The sequence below is a fragment of the Aquarana catesbeiana genome, linkage group LG09 (assembly GCF_042186555.1).
Source record: "Aquarana catesbeiana isolate 2022-GZ linkage group LG09, ASM4218655v1, whole genome shotgun sequence".
NCBI lineage: Eukaryota > Metazoa > Chordata > Amphibia > Anura > Ranidae > Aquarana > Aquarana catesbeiana.
The window spans coordinates 283,603,986-283,630,502 of record NC_133332.1 but is presented as its reverse complement, the minus strand read 5'-3'; the positions used below and the strand labels follow the sequence as shown (position 1 = coordinate 283,630,502).

Below are 26,517 nucleotides of genomic sequence, written 5' to 3'. Positions count from 1 at the left end.
GCAGCTCTCTGCACAAATCTATGAATTGGGGGAGGAAATCATGATCGTTGAATCGATACATTTTCTCTGCAAGACATAACACAAGACAAACCCTAATGTCAGGCTAAACTCGCATAATCTTGTCCCAATATAGGCCACTGATGCCCCAAGTTAAAATTATACCTTTGTTAGAATGATCGGCGCTTCCGCTACTCCATCCTCTTCTCACAGATCGTACGTATGACGCACGCGTGTTACGCTTTATATACACTGCGCATGCGTGAAACTCCACCCACTCCTGACCTTCTTTATAGTATATTCCCCGCCCCTTGTCTTTTGGCGCAGTGGGAGAGCACATGGTTGAGAGACAACAGGTGCATGAAGACAGCAGCAACAATGAAAGCCCGGAGCCACGAACGTCCTGATCCCGCAGGAGATTTAAGGCCTCTAATATGTCGAGATGGTGGAGATGGTGGATATCTTGAAGAGGACCGACTATGATGGGAAGCATGGACCTTACCCAAACCCAAATTGTGAAAAGTCTGCAGAAGAATTTTGGGGTATGGCGATCCAAGGATCAACTGAGAAAATGATGGTCAGACCTCAAATTGAGGAACAGGACCAGTACAGAAGAATCAAGAGAGCGCTGCAAAAAAGTAAGTATTTTGTCGTGTGTGCATATTCTTCTGATTACGTTCGTGCTGCTCCATGTGCTTTTCTTTACTGCTGTACAGTTTAAAATGGCAAGTTTCAGGTTCGTGGGCACAGTAATCGTTCGTAGTAAACCTTGTTCGTTCGCCCACTAATACAATGTTTTTGGCAGGTGCAGGTGCCTATTTGTATAAAAAGAAGTTTAGTACATTGTTGTCTAGATGGGTTTGTAACTAGAATGAAATGCAAACTTGATTCAGTGTAAGGAGAGGACAGTCAGCAACTCTTTAAACATCTGGATGCAGGAGCACTAGTGTGGGACACCAGAAAAAAACTTTTTAGGGTGTCCCACACAGGTGCTTCAGTGGATACTAGGGGTGTCTCCTTGTGTGAAACTTTACCCAAAAAGGTAAGTAATCAGCTTGAAGAAAGGGAAAAAAATCATGTCTTCAGCTTGGAACTCTGCCAAAACAGACAATTGTACGACACTGCCAAGCAATGTTTCATATTCCTATTTCTTGCCTCAAATAACTGTGTGCTAAGTATACCTTTATTTTATTCACATAGGGGAGAAAAGAATTGGGACGTCAGAGGACACCAGGGACCCCCAACCTCCTAAAGAAGGGGAAATCACAAAACCACAACCTGAGGATGTGGAGGAAAGAGAGGAATAATAACTTGTACAATTAGATTCCAACAATGAGTAGTATCAATAATAAACCAATAATCAATAGTATATGAAAAACAGGAGGGGAAGGGAGAAAAGAAAGGGAAGGAAAAACAAGGAAAGGGATATCAGAGCTATCATCCGGTCAGCTGGATACAGGACTACATCTTGGGATAGGATACGGCTTGCCAAGCTGACCAGTTGGCGATGTATCTTGCTTGTGAGCCATCCTTATATGCTAGAATCCTTTCATATTCTGCCACAACATTAATTTTTGTGATTAGTTCTCATCTACTCGGGATCTCGTCAGTTTTCCATCTGCTCAGCACCAGAGATCTGGCAGCAAATATGATGTGCATTGCTATTGATCTAACTGAGATTGGATATTCTGACATATTAATTCTCAGGATTGCTTTCTCGAGAGAGGGTTGTGTGAAAACCCCTGTAATTGTCGCAATTAACTTGAAAGTTTCATTCCAAAAGCCTCGAAGGCAAGGACATGCCCAAACCATATTTGCCAACGTCCCCACCTGTCCACAGCCCCTCCAGCAGAGGTTTGAATTGCCTGAGGAGAATTTGGCAACTATATATGGGGTAAAATACCATCTTGCAATAAGCTTTACCGCCATCTCTTCGTAATTCAAGCACCTCGAAAACTGGCAAGTGTTTTTAATCGCTAAGAGCCATTGTTTGTTTGTTTTATGTTTTTAAAAACATGCCTGTTTGCCACAAAAAAAGATATTTCTACTGTCCCCAAAACAAAATATATTCCAAAAAATATATTGGTTTGTTCAAAAACCCTTTTCTAAACGCACATGTGAATGTGCAAAGAGTAAACATTTTTCTACTCAACAATGTGTGGCTTCTTTTTTCAATGCTCAATAGCAGTTTTTTGCTTAAGTTGGTGTTTACAGTGACAATGGGGGTTATTTCCTAAAGGCAAATCCACTTTGCACTACAAGTGCACTTTAAGTGCAGTTTCAGTGCACTTTCAAGTGCACTTTTGCAGTGCACTTGTAGTGCAAAGTGGATTTTCCTTTAGTAAATAACACCCACAGTGCTTTATAATTTGCATAAATCAGGCCATTTTCGTCACTCCAAAAAATTTATTCAGGGTGCTGAAAATGATGATTATTATTATCATTCATGCATTACATACATTAACAACAAAAATAAGGTGTGTGTAGCAGACCCACAACATAAATAATAGTTAGCTGAAGAAGAAATCGTCACCTCATGTATCAAAGAAATGACATTGGAACTATTGAAGAAAATGTCCAAAAAAAAAACCATTGGAGAACCTAGGAGACAGCTAAAAGAAACACAAGCAGTAAATCAAAGGAAATATTTTCCATTTTAAAATACAAATTTATTTTAAAAATACATTTATTTAAATACTTTTATTGTGATGTTAAAGGATAAAACTTACCCTAATATAGTCCTTCTGCAGGACCTGAATGATGGCAGAATAGGTCTCTGGAAAACCGATCCCCAGAGCCTGGGGGGAGATGTGTCAGGGCTGGCTCAGCCCTTCCTTCTCTGAGCTGGCCGCTCAGCTGTCAGCTAATTGCCAGCTCTCATCTCTCCTAACAGTTAACCAGCTGTTGTGGATTTGCTCATCAGTCCCGCCTACTTAAAGATCTCCAGCTCACTTCATTCCTGCCTTCACCTTGGTCACATCACAAGAAACCATCTCCTGTGTTCCTGTTTAAAGACTGGCTTTGCTGACATCCCTTCTGGCTCCTTATCCTGCTTGCTGTTCCTCTACTTGGATCACTGACTTCTGGCCTGGCTGATTACCCGATCTGGTTACTGAACTCTGGCTTGGCTGACTACCCGATCCGGTTACTAGAATCTGGCTATGCTTTGACTATGCTTACTCTATTTACCTTTTTATTTTTATTAATAAACAAGTGTGATTTTACTGTACTTCTGTCTCGGTCTGGTTCATGGTTTCTGACAAGATGCCTGTTGAGAACTTGATGTCCTACAGACTTCTCCCCATCACCAAGTACAGCAAGGTTTATTTATTTATTTATTTCAGGTACTTATATAGCGTCGTCAATTTACGCAGCGCTTTACATATACATTGTACATTCACATCAGTCCCTACCCTCAAGGGGCTTACAATCTAAGGTCCCTAGAGTGCTACCACTACACCACTGTGCCGCCCTAGCAAGGTGGTGATGAGCCTCTGCTCGGGAGTGATGGCTTGCTGCATGCAGGTGTCCTGCTTCGTAATATAAGGGGACAGCAAAGCCAACAGATGGTGAAAAACGAGGTCTGTCATCCGGAGATAATTCCTGAAATCATCAGGATTATTCTCACGGATCTCCCGCAACAAAGGCATATGAGAGAATTGGTCACGCTGGAGCAAACTATTCTTCATCCATGAATTCCTCCTTGCCCTGTTCATGGACTTGACTTGGGTCAAAGTAAGAACCCCAACACCAAGCCCTTACACAGCACGAACTGTACGATGAGTACGTACCCACAACATGGCTTCAAAACGGTCGGCTGGTCAGAACTAACTAACAGAAAGCACTGAAAATCAGAAAGGCCTGAGAAAAGCGAGCTGAAAATCAGAAACGTGCGGACAAGAAGGCACTGAAGATCAAATATGTAATATAAAAATACTTTTTGAAAAACAGATGCGAAATGACTACACGCACTGAAGAACAGATACGAACCCACAAGCAAAACTGAAGAGCACAAGTCTGAAAATTGCAAATCGTCTCTCACCAAACTTCTACTAACACAAGATAAACAGGAGATTAGCGGAAGGAGCCCAAAGGGTGGAGCACTGGCTATTGAGCTTCCTCTTTTTAGTGCCGTTGTACGTCAATGCATTCTTGACGATCAGAATTTACAAAATTTGTGGGACCATATGTATGCAAGACAAGCTTGAGCCAACATGCGTCGGAAAAAAATCCCAGGATTTCGTTGTTGCAATGTCCGATCATGTGTACGCACTATGCAGCATTAGAGTGTAGAAGGTAGTTGAATACCAAGGTAGGTAATCGTGTCTCTATTCCACTTATGTGGTAAGTTAGCCTGACATTAAACATGTGCACTGACAAAAAATTTGTTAGTTTTCGTTTTCATTTCATTCTTCTTCTGCTTTTTTCGGAAATTCGGAAATCCAAAAATTCAGTTTTAAAATTTCCGAACTTCCAAATTTTCGAATTTCTGAATTTTCGAATTTCCGACTTTCTGAATGTCCCAAATTTCGAATTTCCGAATTTCAAATTTGAAAATTCGAAAATTCAAAAATTAGAAAATTCGGAAATCTTCAAATTTCCGAATATTAGAATTTCCGAATTTTCAAATTCCGAATTTTTTCATTTAGAATTTTCGAATTTGAAAATTTTGAAAATTTGAAAATTCGGAAATTCGAAATTTGGAAATTTGAAAATTCGGAAAAACATGTCAGACCCCTGTAACCCAACAGAGTACAGCAGACAACTTAACGTGACCCAAACCTACGAAAACCTGAAGACGTGTCAGGCAACTGAACGAGTGTTGAAAAGACATGAAGCATGAACGTGACATAAATGTGTATGAAGCGGATGAGGAGACTTGCCACTGCACAAATCAATCAAAAACGAAACATCTCAATCCGCTGACACCCATAAACGTGATGGGTCACCCAGCAGTGGTATGAACAGATATGCCTAACATGACCAAGACCCTGTGTGAGTGTGTATGGCAGTTTGAGAAAAAAATAAACCAACAAACACTTACCTGAGCTTGAAACCTGGGTGGAAAGACACTTCAAAGCCCTTGTTTGTAAAACAGGACAACAATAATAAAGGACAAACGTGCTGTACCTAACCTACTACACTAACGCCTGCTACAAGAACTCTGGTAGGCAATAAAATATCCTAGCAACAAAACATGATTGCGAGTGTCCATGGTGCATGGACTCAGACCGAAGGAGGGTCAGACTGGCGTGATATTCTAACCTGATCACTGACCCGTGAGATACCTGGATCCCTTGACAGGTGTCCTCCACTGTGATGTGGCAAGATTTGACCGAACCACTTGAGGAAGGTAGAAGCTGCTGCCTGGTGTCCCCACCAAAATGACCCCACAACTGTGGCAGCTAGCCCGAGCTGATGATTTGACCAGCACAAAAAACTGCCACAGCCACCCCCCACCCTCATATGACCCTGACAAAGTGAGACTAAGGGCTCTAACCCACATGACCCCAAGTGACCTACCATACCTCACCACCCTGCCCAAGTCCCAAACCAAACCTCCCTAGTGACCGTCACAAAGGGAAACTGTGGATGGCAATATGAGTGGACACTTGTGAACCCCAAAACCGAGTGATAACTTACACATGACACTTACTGAATACTCTGAACAGAACACTCTGAACTGAAACACAACCTGATGGAATGTATGCACCTTACCAGCATCCTATAGAAAAATATGACAGACGTGTGAGCTACAGATAAGAAACATATGAATCAAGATGGTTGCTGAATAAGGCATGCATGTAAAAAAGGTGTGAAATGAATACATGAACAAGGAGATGCGGAGTGCGTGGACCCAGCCTGTCCCCCTCATCCTAGTGTATTTGTCTCTCTATGTTATATCTCCCAAAGAAACTGTGCTACCAGGAATCACATAAGGCTGATCCTGTGCACCTGCTAGCCCCATCCCGATCTGCCTGGGGCAGACACAAACTTCCCCCCTGCAAATGCCTGCCGAACCCCCCCAGCCCCCAGAGCCTCCCAGCATGGGAAAGAAACCCACCCCCCCATGCCTGTGGAGCGTGCCGCTTAACTAAGGACCCCACGACTAACGCAGGCATGGTGACATCTGGCCTGCCCGTGCAGCCCCCCCCTGACTGCCTCCAGATACCTGACTCACAGATAGATTCCCCTTGTCCCCCAAATGAGTGAGGCCATGATTCCCTGCCTCCGGATGGCCCGATGGGATCATACACTTCCATTGTAAATGTACAGCAGGATAAATCAGGCCCGCAGGGAGATCTTGTGTGAAAAACCTACTGCCAGTGAATTTGTCCCTGGATTCCTATCACCCTGAGTGAAATGGTTGCATGGCCTCCTGTTCGGTGAGCGATGGACATAAACAGAGCTGAGTGCCATGACGGAGCAGCCTGGTTCCGGCCCTGGACCCCCCGGACGGTACCTGATCCCTGGGAGAGAGACAGCTGACACACGTTGCCACCGCACGTCTACCTAGCTGAAAACCGGAAATGACGTCCTTTTGGTCACCCGGAAATTACGCAAAACGACCGGGGCATCACTACGAGCAATATGAGCAGGAAGGCCGACAGAGGAAAAGAGGAGGAGGGCGTGTTTAAGTACAGTCTGACTCCTCCTACAAATTCAGGCTGACCTGCAGCCAGTCTTCCCATATATACAGTATCTCACATTTTTGTAAATATTTTATCATATCTTTTCATGTGACAACATGAAGAAATGACACTTTGCTGCAATGTAAAGTAGTGTGTGTACAGCTTGTAAAACAATATAAATTTGACTCAAAATAACTCAACACACAGTCATTAATGTCTAAACCACTGGAAATAAAAGTGGGTACACCCCTAAGTGAAAATGTGCAATGATGTAGACTGGAGATTGAGGCAAAAAAAGCAAGTCAGTAGGAAACGATAGTCAGTAGGAAACGATAGTCAGTAGATCAGTATTCTGGCAGACAGCTAAGTGTAAAGGCCCAGATTGAGATGGGCAGCAGACAAGAAGGGACTTATGCCGCGTACACACGAGCGGATTTTTCGACCAGACTGGTCCGACAGACCGAGTCTGGCGGACAATTCGACCGTGTGTGGGCTTCATCGGACCTGCAGATGACTTTTTCGGTCGAAAATCTGACGGACTTTAGATTTGGAACATGTTTCAAATCTTTACGTCGGAACTCCGCCGGACGCAGTTCTTATCGAAAAGTCCGCTCGTCTGTATGCTAGTCCGATGGATGAAAACCAACGCTAGGGCAGCTATTGGCTACTGGCTATCAACTTCCTTATTTTAGTCCGGTCGTACGCCATCACGTACAAATCCGTCAGACTTTAGCGCGATCGTGTGTAGGCAAGTCTGTTTATTGGGAAAGTCTGTTGGAAGTCCGCCGAAAGTCTGTCGGATAATCTGTCGGACCAGTCCGGTCAAAAAGTCAGCTCGTGTGTACGCATCATAAGAAAACAAAAACAGAGGTTAAGGTAGGCAGAAAAATAATTAATACAATTTTAGTGATAACCCCAAAGGAGCTGCTGAATTATATTGAGCCCATTCTGCCCTGCTCCTGTGATGACCCACCCTTAACTGGACCTGAAACCATCGGCTTTCCCTATACTGCATTTTAACCACTTCCCGCCCGGCCTATAGCAGATTGATGGCCGGGCGGTGGTTCCGTTATCCTGACTGGGTGTCATATGACGTCCAGCAGGATAACATGCCGCTGGGCGCCCACAGGGGCGAGCATCGCGGTGATCGATGGAGCGGTGTGTCAGCCTGACACACCACTACACTGATCTTGGTAAAGAGCCTCCGGTGGAGGCTCTTTACCATGTGATCAGCTGTGTCCAATCACACCTGATCACAATATCAATAGGAAAAGCCGTTGATCGGCTTTTCCTCACTCGCGTCTGACAGACACGAGTAGAGGAGAGCCGATCGGCGGCTCTCCTGATGGGGGGGTCTGCGCTGATTGTTTATCAGCGCAGCCCCCCCTAAGATGACCACACTGGACCTCCAGGGATGCCACTAGGACCACCAGGGAAGCGGGCAACATGTGGATGGCCAGGTATGTACCCCATGGCCATCCGCATGTGCCCAATGTGCCCAATCTGTGCCAATCAGTGCCCACAAATGGGCACTGATTGGCACCATTATATTTCAGTTCTGCTCAGCAATGCCACCAATCAGTGTAATCAGTGCCAATCAGTGTCATCAGTGCCACCTGTCAGTGCCCATCTGTGCCACCTATCAGTGCCACCCATAAGTGCCCATCAGTGCCACCCTTAAGTACCAATCAATGCCACCTATGAGTGCCCATCAGTGCCGCCTATGAGTGCCCATCGGTGCCGCATACCAGTGCCACCTATCAGTGCCCATCATCAGTGCCACCTCATTGGTGCCACCTCATCGGTGCCCATCAGTGCCGCCGTATCAGTGCCCGTCAGTGCAGCCATATCAGTGCCCATCATTGAAGAAGAAAACGTACTTATTTACAAAAAATTTTAACAGAAACAAAGAAAAACTTTTTTTTTTTCAAAATTTTTGATCTTTTTTTTATTTGTTGCGCAAAAAATAAAAACCGCAGAGGTGATCAAATATCACCAAAAAAAAGCTCTATTTGTGGGAAAAAAATGATAAAAAATTTGTTTGGGTACAGTGTAGCATGACCGCGCAATTGTCATTCAAATTGCGACAGCGCTGAAAGCTGAAAATTGGCCTGGGCGGGAAGGTGTCTAAGTGCCTGGTATTGAAGTGGTTAAATGGACTTTATTAACAAATAAAAGTCCTTGAAAGGAAAGGTTGGTTAAGCAGTGAGTGACAGTAGTACCAATACAGGTTTACATTTGACCCAAGTCAGAGTATTATCTTGCCGGTCCAGAAAACACCAGGCTGAAGTAAACAAAAGAAACCAGAGAATTGGCGACAGTATCAATGGTAGTGAATTCTAACTACTAAACCACAGACCCTGTCTAACACTGGCCAGTGGGATACTAATACAGTCCTGCTGTTGGGGCCCCTACGGTGGCAGGTTTATACCCCAGTGGAGGCGTTTGTAATCCCAGGGTAGTTAAGAGCTCCAGTTCCCTCCTAGCAATGTTGTTCAACAGCAGTATTTCAAAGTGGCCAAATGGCATTTCACCAATTTGAAATGATGGTGGAGTTCTTCTGGTGAGTGATGAAAACAGGCAAAAGGTACCTCTCCAACCTGTGTAGATTCTATAGCATCTCTAGGAAGTAGTAAAAAGGTGCAATAGGCTGCTCTAGACACCAGACACACAGCAGACATTGTATCAGTAGTACAGTCTTTGGAACAGTAACAATCTGTAGAACAGTAGTACTCCTCACAAACCACAGCAGCAGAATCCATTGTAGCTCTCTCCATACAAGCAGTCTTTGGCAAGGCAGGTTTCAGAAGCAGCTCTCTTAGTAAACAGTCCAGGGTTCTTGTCAGGTTTGTTCCACAGCCATGTGGTCCTGGCAAAGCAGACCTCCTGGTCTCTGCAGCTCCCTCTATCGCAGCAGCTCTTTTGGCTACCCAATGCATGGCTCTTGAACTTTTGCCTATATAGGACACTGCTCACAGCATGACTGAAACAGCATTAATTGATGGTTTCATCCCAGGCTGCTCACAGCAGTGATCGAAACAGCTGCAGCTTCCAATAATATGCCCTAGTCTCTATCCACACTCACTGGGACACACGCAGCTGCTCCTGTACCATGGGGAAAGTCACTTCTTCACACTTCCCCAGCTGCCATCTCTCCCCTTGGCCCCCAGATGCTCTCTATCTGTACCCATTGTGGATCTCTCTCTTCTCCTGTTGATGGGCAGAGCTTAAAATGGGCAGCAGCTAATCAGGTGTCAGCTTGGCCCAGGCAGCCCATTAGATGTCCTTCTCCCCTAAAAGTGCTAGGTTCTCTTCAGCTGTAAAAACAGCCAATCAGGGCACTTCCCAACCTCCTCTCTCGCTCCAGCTGTCACAGGAGAAAACAGAAAAAATGTCCTTGCTGTTGTTTATTTTTCGCAACTGTTAAGCAGCATTTAAAAAGCCCAGCCCAGAGCTATACAATAGTAACAGTAAATAATAGTTAAAAGATAAAAGTTGCCCCTCTGTCTTTTTTGTATAAAAGAAGATTTGGAGGTTGTCTTTTGACCAGTGTGCTTCTCCAGACTCCAAGCTGTGCTCTCTTACCCTGGCCAAAGATCCTTCATCATCACACACTTGTCGGTGTACTAGAGGCATGCGTTCCTGTCCTGTCCTTCCCCCTGCACTGTGGCCCTGTAGTACTACATTAACTGTGGTCAGTTGGTGAAACCATTTTGCACTGTGGGGGATGTAGGCATCTGACACACCTCCAATTGTTGGATGTAAAAGATCATTTGGCCAGTATTTCTCTGAACTATAACAAATATCATTGAAGTCATTGCTGGTGAGAATGGTATGTATTATTACTCTACTTTAAGAAAAAAATGCATATATGCATTCACACATGTACAAAACCCTAATGTTCACATTTTTCTCCAAAATTAACTTACCTGGAAGATTTAACTTCAATTCAAATTACATTTTTGGTTAATTCTCGTAAAACTGATACTAAATTGTAACCTTATTGTGTGTTTCTAATGCGGAACAGTAGGGTTACTCTGTCTTTCCAAATCTTGTCTACTAATGAAAAATCTTATCTCCTCTGCTGTAGGTCTTCCAGTCATTATTGTAATCGTGACCTTGGCAACCTCTTTAGATAAATATGTGGCAGACAGTCACTGCTGGCTAAACATTCAGACTGACATAATCTGGGCATTCGTGGGTCCTGTTCTTTTCATATTAACGGTATGTATTTGTTATTCAACATCTACCTGTTGATACACAGTATTTGCATTTTGTATATGCAGCAAAGAGGCCAAGCTGCATTGACTTCTAAAATAAAAGAGTGTATACTCTTAAATATGACCTTGGCAAACAAAGCAATATTAAGAGACAGTTTTAATTACCTAACTGTAAGTGTATAATGTGTTTTTTCATCTTTACAAAACATTCCATAAATACACATAGCAATCCCTCTTATGTAGATAAGAGCACTGAAACAAACTCTATACCTGGTGTTCCTGTCAGGCTTTTTCTCTAATACTCGCTTCCTGTTTCTTACTGACCATGTTAAGCATGGAAGCAGAACCATCCTGATGTGGTCAAAGGAACAAAGAAATGTAGTACCAAGTATTTAAAATAAAGTTGACGTACATTTTATGTTAAAAGAAAAGGCAAGAATGTAACAACATATAATAGCTATTTTTTAAAGGAAGAAATTATATATATATCTATTTATCTATATATCTATAGATCTATAGATATATAGATCTATAGATATATATATACCTCTATATCTGATAGATCCGGTTAGTGCAAATTTTGAGGGGAGAAGTATCACGAGGTATGGTGAAGGATCTGCATATCTATATACCTGTCATATCCTAAGGAAACACTGAGTGGACAAAGCTTCATTTTGGACTCCCTTTTTTAGGGTGTAATTAGTTTGGACTATTTGGAAACAAGTGGTTTTACATACTGAAGAGCGCTTCTTTTGCTTTCTTTCTTGCCAGCCAAGTATAACCCATCTTACTTCCAGCATACTTTAGTTTTGTAGAAAAGCAGAGCAGTACATAGGGCTAGATCACAAAACAGAGGTGGTAATACCTGTGTATCTTAATGAGACTCAAAAGAAAGAGATTTTACGATAAGTACAAAACTCCCTCTTCTTTATCATTCATTGAACAAGTCAGTGCTCTGATTATTATTATTATTATAGTATTAATGTAATATTATTATTATCATCTCATTATTCTGATATAACGGGGGTGTACAAAAGCAGTCCAACTGAGGGTTGAGCAGTACATCAAACAAAACCACAAAAGGGTCCAAATAACAGGGCCTCTTGTACACAGGAGTAAAAAACACAGCATTTTCTACCGATTTGGAATGAGATACATTGTTTTCTATAGAACCATGCACACAGAGTAAAGACCAATAATGCAGCGTCAAGTACAGAGCAGTAAAAACAAAAATAAAATATTTTACATTTGAGTGCAGTGATTTACTCGCATATGCATTTTTATTCGTCTATAAGCATGTTTATGTAAGTATAAATGAGTATATTATAACACTCTAAATGCTTAAACACCTTTACTCGCCTATGCTCAACATTACTCAGGTCTTTACACAGTTTTTATTTTTTACTCACAGACTTTTTGTCAACAAGTCCCTGAGTAAACATCATAAAATTATTATTCCCCTGTGCAACTGGCCTAAGAGTTTCCTGAAGAACCTTATGCCTAAAGCTAGCATCAAATGAGGCATGGTGGAACTTAGAGACTATATGAACAGAGGACCAAGTGGCAGCTTTGCAAATCTGGGAAACAGTTGCCTGATGCCTAAAAGCCAAAGGAGCTCTCATAGATTTAGCAGAGTGTCCCTTGATAGTAAAAGGTAAAACTTTGGCTCAAAGCCTGAACAATGATACTTAGTGGTATGGCAGTTAGTGAGCAGTACATAGTGGCAAGATGGTCAGTAAGCAGTACATAGTGACAGCAGGGAGTTCAGTGAGCAGTACAGTGAAAGGGCGTTCAGCAAGCAGTAAGTTGGCTAACCACCAGCTGCTGATGAGTGCCAGGGAACCCAAGCCACATGGTACAATGCATGGGGCACAGGGAAGGAAAAATCTAAACTGAATTTCAGGGAGAGGGCCACACGGATCCCCCCCACCCCTGCTGACTTGTACCTCTCTCAGCGATTCTTGGAAGAAGGTGAGGGAAACTCAAGGATGCTACTCAGGTGCCTGATATGCTCCTTAACAATCAACAACAGTTGGAAGGACACGGACAGGCAGCCCTGCACAGTGTCCCAGCTTGTAATGTATTTGTATTGTAATCTGTGTCTCTCTGTAAATAAAGGCAGGATTGGATCAAGGTTCTAGGATGAGCTATATACAGGGTGCAGGGTTCCGAGATGAGCTATATACAGGGTGCAGGGTTCTGGGATGAGCTATATACAGGATGCAGGGTTCTGAGATGAGCTATATATAGGGTGCAGGGTTCTGGGATGAGCTATATACAGGGTGCAGGGTTCTGAGATGAGCTATATGCAGAGTGCAGGGTTCTGGGATGAGCTATGTACAAGGGTGCAGGGTTCTGGGATGAGCTATATACAGGGTTCAGGGTTCCGAGATGAGCTATATACAAGGTTCCGGGAATAGATATGAGGGTTGTCCCAATACCGATACTAGTATCGGTATCGGCAACGATACCGAGCATTTGCCCAAGTACTTGTACTCGGGCAAATGCTCCCGATGCTTCCCCCGATACCTAGAAGACAGCTGTGATCGGCGCGTGGGGGAGTTACAAGATTCTCCCCCAGCGGCTTTCAGCTGCTTTAGTGACATACAGCGGTGATCACTCACTGCTGACTGTCACTGCATCCTCCTCCATGCCTCCTCCATTACTCTGTCCCCCTCCGCTGTCCCCCTCCGTTCCTCTCTCCTTTTCTGTCCCCCTCCGCTGTCCCCTCCATTCCTCTCTCCTTCCCTGTGCCTCTCCGCTGTCCCCTCCATTCCTCTCTCCTTCTCTGTGCCTCTCCGCTGTCCCCTCCGTTCCTCTCTCCTTCTCTGTGCCTCTTCGCTGTCCCCCTCCATTCCTCTCTCCTTTTCTGTCCCCCTCCGCTGTCCCCTCTGTTCTGCCGTGCTTCTCCGCTGTCCCCTCCGTTCCCTTCTCCTTCTCTGTCCCCTCCGTTCCCCCCCTCCGTTCTCCCCCTCCGTTACGCCGTCCCCCTCCTCCTTCTTTTGTGAATGGACAGAGTCAGCTGACTCTGCCTATTCACATAACTGAAACATTGTAACCTCCTGTGATTATGATGTGTCAGTTTATGAATGGAGAGGAGCCGCTGTCTTCTCTCCATTCATTTTCAGTGCAGCTGAGGCTGCAGAGAAAGGGACTGGGGAATCTCTATCCTCTGTCTCTTTCTCTGTCTCAAGGGGGAGATATCAGAGGTCTGTTAAGACCCCTGATATCTCACCAAAGCCCCCCAACAGGGCTGATTAAAAAAAAAAACAAAAAAAACACATATTGCAATAAAGAATAAAAAAAAATTATTGTAAAAAATAAAAATTGTAAATTAAAAAAAAAAAAAAACACACACATACACCGTTCATCCCCCCCCCCCCCCCCCCCCCCAAAAAAGCACTGTAAAAAAAAAAAAAAAAAACCCACTGTCACGTGACATTAAAAAAAAGTATCGTATTCGGTATCGGCGAGTACTTGAAAAAAAGTATCTGTACTTGTACTCGGTCCTAAAAAAGTGGTATCGGGACAACCCTAATAGATATATACAGGGTTCTGGTAATAGCTATATAAAGGGATCTGGGATGTGCTATATACAGTGTGCAGGGTTCTGGGATGAGCTTTATAATGGGTGAAGGGTTCTGGGATGAGCTATAAACAGGGTTCTGGAATGTGCTATATACAGGGTGCAGGGCTCTGGGATGAGCTTTTTACAGGCTGCAGGGTACTGGGATGAGCTATATACAGGGTGCAGGGTTCTGGGATGAGCTATATACAGGGTTCAGGGTTCTGGGATGAGCAGCATGCAGGGTGCAGGGTTCTGGGATGAGCTATGTACACAGTGCAGGGTTCTGGGATGCGCTACGTACAGAGTGCAGGATTCTGGGATGAGCTGCGTGCAAAGTGCAGGGTTCTGGGATGAGCTGCATGCAGAGTGCAGGGTTCTGGGCTGAGCTATGTACAAAGTGCAGGGTTCTGGGCTAAGCTACGTACAAAGTGCAGGGTTCTGAGATGAGCTGTGTGCAGAGTGCAGGGTAATGTGATGAGCTATGTACAGGGTGCAGGGTCCTGGGATGAGCTATATACATGGTGCAAGGTTCTGAGATGAGCTATGTAGACGGTGCAGGGTTCTGGGATGAGCTGCGTACAGAGTGCAGGGTTCTGGAATGAGCTACATACAGCGTGCAGGGTTCAGGTATGAGCCACATACAGTGTTCAGGGTTCAGGGATGAGCTGCGTGCCGAGTGCAGGGTTCTGGGATGAGCTGTATGCCGAGTGCAGGGTTCTGGGATGAGCTATATATGGGGTGCAGGGTTCTGAGATAAGCTATATACAGGGTGCAGGGTTCTGGGATGAGCTATATACAGGGTGCAGGGTTCTGGGATGAGCTATATACAGGGTGCAGGGTTCTGGGATAAGCTATATACAGGGTGCAGGGTTCTGGGATGAGCTGCGTGCCGATTTCAGGGTTCTGGGATGAGCTATATATGGGGTGCAGGGTTCTGAGATGAGCTATATATGGGGTGCAGGGTTCTGGGATAAGCTATATACAGGGTGCAGGGTTCTGGGATGAGCTATATACAGGGTGCAGGGTTCTGGGATGAGCTATATACAGGGTGTAGGGTTCTGAGATGAGCTATATACAGAGTGCAGGGTTCTGAGATGAGCTATATACAGGGTTCCGGGTTCCTAATTGAGCTATATACAGGTTTCAGAGTTCCAGGAAGTGCAATATATAGGGTGCAGGGTTCTGGGATGAGCTGCGTGCCGAGTGCAGGGTTCTGGGATGAGCTGTATACAGGGTGCAGGGTTCTGAGATGAGCTGCATGTAGAGTGCAGGGTTCTGGGATGAGCTATGTACAGAATGCAGGGTTCTGGGATGAGCTGCATGCAGAGTGCAGGGTTCTGGGGTGAGCTGCATGCAGAGTGCAGGGTTCTGGGGTGAGCTGCATGCAGAGTGCAGGGTTCTGGGATGAGCTATATACAGGGTGCAGGGTCCTGGGATGAGCTATATACAGGGTGCAAGGTTCTAGGATGAGCTATATACAGGATGTAGGGTTCTGAGATGAGCTATATACATGGTGCAAGGTTCTGGGATGAGTTGCATGCAGAGTTCAGGGTTGTGGGATTTGCTATGTACACAGTGCAAGGTTCTGGGATGCGCTTTGTACAGAATGCAGGGTTCTGGGATGAGCCGCATGCAGAGTGCAGGGTTCTGGGATGAGCTGCGTGCAGAGTACAAGGTTCTGGGATGAGCTACGTACAGAGTGCAGGGTTTAGGGATGAGATGCAAGGTTCTAGGATGAGCTATGTACAGGGTGCAGGGTTCTGGTATGAGCTGTGTACAGGGTGCAGGGTTCTGGGAAGAGCTATACACAGGGTGCAGGGTTCTGGGATGGGCTACTCTATACAGGGTGCATGGTTCTGGGATGAGCTACGTACAGAGTGTAGGGTTTAGGGATGAGATGCGTGCAGAGTGCAGGGTCCTGGGATCAACTATATACAGGGTGCAAGGTTCTAGGATGAGCTATATACAGTGTGCAGGGTTCTGAGCTGAGCTATGTACAGGGTGCAGGGTTCTGGGATGAGCTGTATACAGGGTGCAGGGTTCTGGGAAGAGCTATACACAGGGTGCAGGGTTCTGGGATGAGCTATATACAGGATGCATGGTTCTGGGTTGAGCTTTATACAGGGTGCAGGGTTCTGGGCTGAGCTATATACAGGGTGCAGGGTTCTGGGATTAGCTATATACAGGGTTCAGGGTTCTGAGATGAGCTATATACAGGGTGCAAGGTTCTGGGATGAGCTACATACAGGGTGCAGGGTTCTGAGATGAGCTATATACAGGGTGCAGGGTTCTGGGATTAGCGATATACAGGGTGCATGGTTCTGGGACTAGCTATATACAGGGTTCTAGGATGATCTATATACAGGGTGCAGGGTTCTGAGATGAGCTATATACAGTGTTCAGGGTTCCGAGATGAGCTATATACCGGTGTCAAGTACTCACCAGGGCCGAGATGCTGAGAGCAGCTCCCCTTGCAACTGAGTACGCTATACTCCTGGAGGTGGCACTGAAGGTATCGGGCACGGAGGGGCACGGGTGGCCAGCAGGTAGGAGAGGCTTGCATGAAGGATCTTTTGGCAGAGAGAAGACTAGGACACTGGACCGATGAGAAAACCTGGCTGAGGCTCAAACACCTTGATCTGGAGATGGTAACTGAAGCAAAGTCTGATGAGGAGGCCTAGGGTCAAACACAGTGGTCCAGTAGAGGGGAAGTCCTTTAAACAAGCCAGGGTCATGCACATTTATCAAGCAGAAGAGAAGTCTTTATAACAGGCCGAGGATCAGGCAATAGCAAAGTCCTTAGAACAGGCCGAGGGTCAAGCACAGGGATCAGGCAGGAAGAGAAGTCCGTAAGGCAAGCCGAGGTCAAGTGCAGGAGAAGATCAGAGATGGTCAAGACGATCCGGGTCACAGCAGGCAGACACAGGTAAACAGAACTTGGGAACAGAAACACTGGAAGCTGAAAAGACAAACCAGCAATGAGACAACAAACAAGACTGCTTTATATAGGCCCACCAGGAGACTCACACCGTGCGCCCAGTAGTGCACGCGTGCCCACGTCATTGCGCCGCACCCGCGCGTGCACCGACCCGCAGTATCGTGCACTCGTATGCGCCCCAGAGCTACTCTCCCGTGCAGGCACACTGGAAAGCGCCAACGCTGACAGGTAAGGTTTCTACTATTTCTCTGACAGTGCCCCCCCTCAAGGGGCAGCCTCCGGATGCCCAACCTAGCCAGGATCCCTGGGTGTCTTCTGTGGAATTCTTGCACTAAGCGAGGGGCATGACATTGCTAGAAGGTTCCCAAGAATTGTCCTCTGGGGGATACCCCTTCCACTTAACTAAGTATTGTACCCGTCCCCCCCTCTTTCTGCAGTCTATTATTGCCTCCACTTCAAATTCTTCTTCTCCTTCAATCTTAATTTGTGGAGGAGGTAGTTTTTCTCTTCCTGGGAAAGAGTTGGGGATGACCGGTTTTAGTAAAGAAGCATGGAACACGGGGTGTATCCTATAAGAACTGGGCAAGGTCAGTTCGAAAGCCACACGGTTTACTTCCCTCTTAATTTCAAAAGGACCAATGAACTTCGGGCCTAATTTACGTGACAAGCAGGGTAGTTTGAGATTGATAGCAGATAGGCACACTTTATCTCCAACTTTGAAACTTGGGTTACTCTTTCTTCCCTTATTATAGTATCCTTCGTAGCTGTTTTGGGCCTTCTTCATGGCTTCTTGAATCTGCAAGAAATTTGTTTGGATAAAATTTATTAGATCCTGTACTGCAGGAGTTGCAACTTTGGGGATGGAATCTGGTAGAAAAGAAGGGTGGAAACTGTAGTTTGCCCAGAAAGGCGTTTGGTTGATGGCAGAGTGTATGGAATTGTTGTAGGCAAACTCCGCGCAGGGTAGAAGAGAAGACCAGTCATCTTGTGAGCAGGAGCAGAAATGGAGGTATTGCTCTAGAGTTTGATTAGTCCTCTCTGTCTGGCCATTGCTATGCGGATGATATGCAGAAGAGAGGGAGATTTTGATTTCCTGAGACTTGCACAGATCCTTCCAAAATTTTGAAGTGAATTGAATTCCCCTGTCGGACACAATGTTGTGAGGAACACCATGAAGTCTTACCACTTCTTTTATAAAGATATTTGCAGTAGTTGAAGCATAAGAGGTGCCTATTATGGGCAGGAAGTGTGCCATTTTTGAGAGGCGGTCGACAACCACTAGGATGGTAGTAAACTTCTCAGAGGGGGGCAGGTCAACGATAAAGTCGATAGAGACCTCTTTCCAGGGACGTTCAGGAACGGGCAGAGATCTTAAAAGTCCCCATGCCTTGGTGTTTGACCCCTTACTGCGTTGGCAAGAAATACAAGATTGTACATAATCTTTACAGTCTTGTCCCCAACCCGGCCACCAGAAGGAGCGGTTGATTAACTCGGATGTTTTCTGTATTCCAAAGTGTCCTGCTAGCTTGTGGTCATGAAAAGTTTGCAAAATCTGAAGCCTTACCGGAGGAGGAACGAATACATTGTCTTGGGCCCATAACAAACCATCTGTCTTTTCCAGGGAGGATACTTCGGGTCCAGTACATTGACTGGAGGCCTGTTTAATAGCCGATCTGAGATTGGGCTGAATAAGGCTAAGAAAGTTGTGTGGAGATAGGATGGTTCCAAGTTCTGTTGATTCATTGATTTCTGGGAACATACGGGAGAGTGCATCCGCCTTCCCATTCTTAGAGCCAGGTCAGTAGGAGATATGGAAGTTGAACCTGGAGAAGAGTAAGGCCCAACGGGCTTGTTGAGGTCCAAGGCGCTTGGCTGTTCAGAGATACTCCATGTTACGGTAGTCCGTAAAAATCATGATGGGTTGGAATGCCCCCTCCAGCAAATATCTCCACTCTTTTAAGGCAAATTTTATAGCTAGTAACTCTCGGTCCCCAACATCATAATTTTTCTCTGGAGGGCTGAGTTTACGAGAAGAAAAGGCCACCGGGTGGAGCAGTGTTTTTTGGCCACTTCTTTGGGACAGGATTTCCCCCATTGCCGACTCCGAGGCATCCACTTCAAGCACATAGGGCAAAACTGGATTGGGATGTTGGAGAATAGGAGCCAACATGAAAAGTCTCTTTAGTTCATTGAAAGCTTCCTGGGCTTCCTGGGACCATTGGAACCTAGCCTGCTGGCAGGTTAGTTGAGTGATGGGGGAGATGATTGCAGAGAACCCTTTAACCACTTACCGACCGCCGCACGACAATGTACGTCCAAACTTTGAATGGGGATATCGTTGTTATGGCAGCAGCTAGCTGCCATAACCCCGGTATCCCCGTTTTCGTGCGGTGGCCGGCTTTCAGATAAAAGTTTTTCCTGCGGCGGATTCACCGCGAGATCACTTTTATCGGTGGCGGGAGAGGTCCCCCTCCCGCCACGATCCGGTGCCCTCCGCCGCTTACTGGAGCCGTCGGTAGCGGCGGAGGCGATCACGTCCTTCCCTGTGGTGTGCCTGGAGACGAGTGAGGCTAAGATGGCGCCCACTAGTCTCCATGACACTGCTGGGCGGAAGCGACATCAAAACGTCACTTCCGTCCACACCTCTTAAAGGCATATTTTTTTCAATGTCACTTTTTTAAATTACTTTTTTTTTTTTTATTGCATTTTAGTGTAAATATGAGATCTGAGGTCTTTTTGACCCCAGATCTCATATTTAAGAGGTCTTGTCATGCTTTTTTCTATTACAAGGGATGTTTACATTCCTTGTAATAGGAATAAAAGTGACACATTTAAAAAAAAAAAAAAATGTAAAAAAGTGTAAAAATAAATAAAATAATGAAAAATAAATAATAAAAATAATTTTTTTTTTTTTAAAAACCCCCTATCCCGACGAGCTCGCGCGCAGAAGCGAATGCATATGCGAGTAGCGCCCGCATATGAAAACGGTGGTCAAACCACACATGTGAGGTATCGCCACGACTGGTAGAGCAAGAGCAATAATTCTAGCCCTAGACCTCCTCTGTACCACAAAACATGCAACCTGTAGAATTTTTTAAACATCGCCTATGGAGATTTTTGAGGGTAAAAGTTTGACGCCATTCCACGAGCGGGCGCAATTTTGAAGCGTGACATGTTGGGTATCAATTTACTTGGCATAACATTATATTTCACAATATAAAAAGAAATTGGGCTAACTTTACTGTTGTCTTATTTTTTTATTCAAAAAAGTGAATTTTTTCCAAAAAAAGTGTGCTTTTAAGACCGCTGGGCAAATACGGTGCAAAAAAAAGTATTGCAACAACCGCCATTTTATTCTCTAGGGTGTTAGAAGAAAAATCATATATAATGTTTGGGGGTTCTAAGTAATTTTCTAGCAGAAAAACCTGTTTTAAACATGTAAACACCTAAAATCCAAAACGAGGCTGGTCCTTAAGTGGTTAATGAATCTGCAATAAAAATTGGCAAAGCCAACAAATTGCTGAATCCCCTTTTTATCTGAAGGGGCTGGCCATTCCTGGATGGCTTTAACTTTTTGTATGTCAATTGCAACTCCTCCTATAGAGATGATAAACCCGAGGAACTGGATAGTATCCTTCTCAAATTCACATTTCTCCCCTTTCAAGTATAGGCCATGTTTTCTGAGGATCGAAAGCACCTTCTTCACATGGATACGATGTAGTTCTACTGTGGTGGAAAAGATCAAGATGTCATCAAGATAAACAATTACAAAGTTATCCAGATACTCACGTAAGATGTCGTTGACCAGATGTTGAAACGTAGCCAAAGCGTTACAGAGCCCAAAAGGCATCACTAAATATTCAAAGTGCCCAAATCTGGACCTGAAGGCTGTCTTCCACTCGTCACCATCACATATCCGAACAAGATTGTATGCTCCCCGGAGATCTACTTGGTAAATATTTGAGCAGTTCGGAGACGTTGGAAAAGTTCAGGAATAAGAGGGAGCGGATACCTGTTTTTGATAGTAATTTTATTAAGCTCCCTATAGTCCACACAAGGCCTCAGGGATCCATCTTTCTTTTCGACGAAAAAGATTCCTGCTCCAGCTGGGGAAGAAGGACGGATGAATCCTTTTTCAAGATTCTCATCGATGTAGGATCGGAGGGCTTCTAGTTCAATCTCTGACAGAGGAAAAATGCGGCTGAAGGGGATCTCGGAACTGGGTAGGAGATCGATAGGGCAATCATAAGGCTGATGAGGTGGCAAACTGTCAGCTTTCTTTTTTAAAAAATGTCCAGAAATTCATGATATGCTGAGGGGACATGCTGGAGGTTATTTGGTACTGGTTGTATAGCTAAACAGGGAGCAGTTCTGTCGTATTTTGACAAAAGGCATTGCTGAGAGCAATACACAGAGGAGAAAAGAATTTATTTTTTGCTCCAATTGATCTGAGGATCATGGGCCTGCAACCATGGATATCCCAGGATAATAATTGGAAACATGGGTGAACTTATAATGTCAAAGCGAATAAATTCTTTATGGCCAGAGTCCATGGAAGTGAGAATAGGCTTAGTTTCCTGAGTGACAGGCCCAGAGCAGGGTAGGGACCCATCTGCCAGATGTATTTGCAGACATTGTTTCTTGACTTGTAGGGGGATGTGCAGGCTTTGGGCTAGAGATGCATCCAGGTAGCAAACTGCAGGCTCCTGAGTCAATGATGGCCGGCAGCCGGACCTCCTCTTCCGCCACCTGCAATGAGACCGGAAGGACAAGGTGAGATTGGTTGGAGGTAGCAACTTGGAAGTTCATGGCAGTTGCGTAAGAAGTGGCCGGCTTCCCCACAGTACAAGCAAAGGTTGGCTTGGCGCTGGCAGAGTCTTTCATCAGGAGAGAGCGGGGACTGAACTAAACCCAGTTGCATGGGCTCGCAGTCAGAGGAGGAGAAGGAAGGGACCGCAGAAGGTGCAGGAACAGGTGGCACCCATGGCAGCATCCAGGTAGGTCTTGAGGACTGGAAGCGCTTGGAGCGACGCTCCCGTAGGCGTCTGTCAAGTTTGGTGGCTAGTTGGATCAGGTCTTCCAGGGAGGCAGGAGTATCCATCCGAGCCAATTCGTCCTTTAGAGTTTCCGAAAGACCTTAGCGATACTGGTATTTAAGAGCGGCCTCATTCCAGTTGGTGTCTCCAGACCATTTTCGGAATTCCACAGTATAGTCTTCCACAGGTCTCTTCCTCTGGGTCAGAGTGTGCAGGATGGACTCGGCCGTGGCAGTGCACTGTGGGTCGTCATATAGTTGGGCCATCAAATCAAAGAAGGTGTCCACCGAGTTGAGAAGAGGGCTCTTCTGCTCAAGGAGGTTGTGAGCCGAAGATTGTGGTTCGTCAGATAGTAAGGAGATGATAAATTCCACCTTCACAGACTCAGAATGAAAAGTCCTGGGTTGGAGGGCTAAATACAACAGACAAGCATTTTTGAACGCCCTGTACTTCTTCCGTTTCCCGGAAAACCGTTCTGGAGTGGGGACCCTGGGTTCAGGAAGGGACATTACCACTGGAGGAGCTGGGTTGACTTGACTCTGAGGGGGAGATGTTCCACTGGAGATGCTGATGTGGTGTCCGAGAGGCTTGAAGAAGTAGTCAGGTGTTGAAGACGGCCTTCAATCTGAAAATAACCGTCTTGGAGTCTCTGAACAGCCTGGGTAAGGGCTGAAACCTGCTGGCAGAGCACCTCGAGGGGAGAGCCAGCTCTGTCGGCCTCGCTCATGGCTGGTTTGTACTGTCAGGTACTCACCAGGGCCGAGATGCTGAGAGCGGCTCCCCTTGCAACTGAGTGCACTATACCCCTGGAGGTGGCACAGAAGGTATCGGGCACGGAGGGGCATGGGTCGCCAGCAGGTAGGAGAGGCTTTAGTGAAGGATCTTCTGGCAGAGAGAAGACTAGGACACTGGACCAATGAGAAAACCCGGCTGAGGCTCAAACACCTTGATCTGGAGATGGTAACTGAAGCAAAGTCTGATGAGGAGGCCGAGGGTCAAACACAGTGGTCCAGTAGAGGGGAAGTCCTTTAAACAAGCAGGGGTCATGCACCTTTATCAAGCATAAGAGAAGTCTTTAGAACAGGCTGAGGATCAAACACAGGGATCAGGCAATAGCAAAGTCCTTAGAACAGGCCGAGGGTTAGGCACAGGAATCAGGCAGGAAGAGAAGTCCGTAAGGCAAGCCAAGGTCAATTGCAGGAGAGGTTCAGAGATGGTCAAGACGATCCGGGTCACAGCAGGCAGCCACAGGTAAACAGAACTTGGGAACAGGAACACTGGAAGCTGAAAAGACAAACCATCAATGAGACAAGAAACAAGACTGTTTTATATAGGCCCACCAGGAGACTCACGCCATGCGCCCAGTAGCACACGCATGCCCACACCGTTGCGTCACACCGCGCACTTGCGTGCACCGACCCGCAGTATCGTGCACTCGTATGCGCCGCAGCACTACTCTCCTGCGCAGGCGTACTGGGAAGCGGCGACGCTGACAGGTAAGGTTTCTACTATTTCTCTGACAACAGTTTTCATTTAGTTATTTATTCTTGTTCATCTCTGCCTTGCATGTCTTTTTTCCTTGGTTTATCTTTCAATTTTGCTTATTACAGGGTATAAAGTGATGAAGTTTCAGGAGCTCATGCTTAGTGCTGCTGTTTCTCTTTCTTTCTCTCCCCAACCCCCCTCACCCTCCTTTCTCTGTCCTTCTCACTTTCCCTTTCTCTCTACCCCACCCTCCCTCACCCACACTCTCCCCTCTCTCTGCCCCACTCTCTTTCCTCTCTCCCTTCCCCTCTCCCCCCCCCATCCTTCATCTCTCTCTCTTCCTCTCTCCCATCTTTTCTCCCCCACCCTCCCTCCCCTTCTCCCTCACCCTCACCCTCACCCTCCCTTTCTCTGTCCCTCTCACTCTCCCTTCCCCCCTCTCTCTTTCACCCCCAGGGGCGGACTGGCAACTCATGGGGCCCCCGGGCAATAGGAGATTATGGGGCCCCTGGGCAATATGAGAAGATTATGGGGCCCCGGGCAATAGGAGATTATGGGGCCCCCAGGCAATAGATTATAGGGCCACACAGTATACACACACAGATACACAATATACACACACAGTATACACACACACACACACACATACAGTATACACACACAGACACACAATATACACACACAGTATACACACACACATACAGTATACACACACAGACACACAATATACACACACAGTATACACATACACACACACTGAAAAGGTACTGGAGTGGAGGGGCAGCTATAATCTTGGGATGTTAAAAAAAACACACATTTTTACATACTGTCCCTGGTTTTATTGAGGCTGGCAACCTTGATGGGGCCCCTTAGTGGCATGGGGCCCTCAGGCAGTGCCCGAATCGTCAGTCCGCCCTGCTCACCCCTCAACCTCCCCCTCTCCCTCCCTTCCTTTCTCCCCCTCACCCACCCTCTCTCTCTCTTCCCTCTCTCCTCCCCTCCTCACCCTTCCTCTCTCTCTCCCTCCCTCGCTCTCTCTTTCTCCCTTTTTCTCTCACCTCTCTCCCCTCCTTCCTCAACCTTTGTCTCTTACTCTCTCCTCTCTCTTTCTCTCTCTCTCCCCCCTCTTCCCTCACCCTCTCTCCCCTTCCTCTCACTCTTTTTCCATCCCTCTCTCTCTCCTCCCCCTCACTCTCTTTCTCCCCTTCTCCCTCTCTCTCTCACCCTCCCACTCGCTCTCTCCGCTCTTTCCTTTTTCTCTCTTCCCTCTCCCCCCCCCACTCGCTCTCTCTCCCCACTCTTTCCTCTCTCTCTCCCTCTTCTCTTTCTCCTTCCCACTCTCTCTCTCTCTCCTCCCTTTCTTTCCTCTCCCTCTTCTCTTTCTCTCTCCCACTCTCTATCCTCCCCCTCTTTCCTCTCCCTCCTCTCTCTTTCTCTCTCTCCCCCTTTCTCTCTCCCTTCTCCACCCTCACCCTCTCTCTATCTCTACCTATCCCTCTATCTCTATATAGAAAAAGAAAAAGGGATTTCCAAGGAATTCTTCAACAAGAAACAGTCGGCATTAGTCAAAATTGATTAAATATTTGTTAGAAAACTCCACATAGACACTAGAAACAATTTAAGTTGTATCTAAATAACTTCCACCACATTCAATTTTAAAATTTGACAATGTTGTCAGAGGACATCGGTAGATACCACAGACACTCATACCACACATATATTAAATTAAAAATGTATTCTATTTCATTCTTATAATAGTAAGACCACCCTGAAAGTCACAGCTATATGTATTGATAGTGGAGAAAACTCGTTTTTTTACTATCTTACCATTATTAATAATTAATGTTTATTTTCTAATAATATATACAGTATCTCCCAAAAGTGAGTACACCCCTCATATTTTTGTAAATATTTTATTATATCTTTTCATGTGACAACACTAAAGAAATTACACTTTGCTGCAATGTAAAGTAGTAAGTGTACAGCGTGTATAACAGTGTAAATTTGCTGTCCCCTCAAAAAACTCAACACACAGCCATTAATGTCTAAACCGCTGGCAACAAAAGTGAGTACACCCCTAAGTGAAAATGTTCTAATTGGGTCCAAAGTGTCAATATTTTGTGCAGCCACCATTATTTTCCAGCACTGCCTTAACCCTCTTGGGCATGGAGTTCACCAGAGCTTCACAGGTTGCCACTGGAGTTCTCTTCCACTCCTCCATGACGGCATCACAGAGCTGGTGGATGTTAGAGATCTTGCACTCCTCCACCTTCCGTTTGAGGATGCCCCACAGACGCTCAATAGGGTTTAGGTCTGGAGACATGCTTGGCCAGTCCATACCTTTACCCTCAGCTTCTTTAGCAAGGCAGTGGCCGTCTTGGAGGTGTGTTTGGGGTCGTTATCATATTGGAATACTGCCCTGCGGCCCAGTCTCCGAAGGCAGGGGATCATGCTCTGCTTCAGTATGTCACAGTACATGTTGGCATTCATGGTTTCCTTTAATGAACTGTAGTTCCCCAGTGCCGGCAGCACTCATGCAGCATTCATGCCCCAGACCATGACACTCCCACCACCATGCTTGACTGTAGGCAGGACACACTTGTCTTTGTACTCCTCACTTCAAGTTTATCTTGGTCTCATC

General features: G+C 45.7%; 1 protein-coding gene across 1 annotated transcript in view; it reads left to right on the top strand.

Moving 5' to 3' along the window:
- The window catches only part of ADGRD2 (adhesion G protein-coupled receptor D2), a 1,056,485-nt gene that overhangs the window by 451,690 nt on the left and 578,278 nt on the right, over positions 1-26,517 (top strand). The window contains exon 18 of the mRNA XM_073600363.1: positions 10,720-10,853. Within this exon, the coding sequence (XP_073456464.1) occupies positions 10,720-10,853 (134 nt within the window). The remainder of the gene's footprint in view (positions 1-10,719; positions 10,854-26,517) is intronic.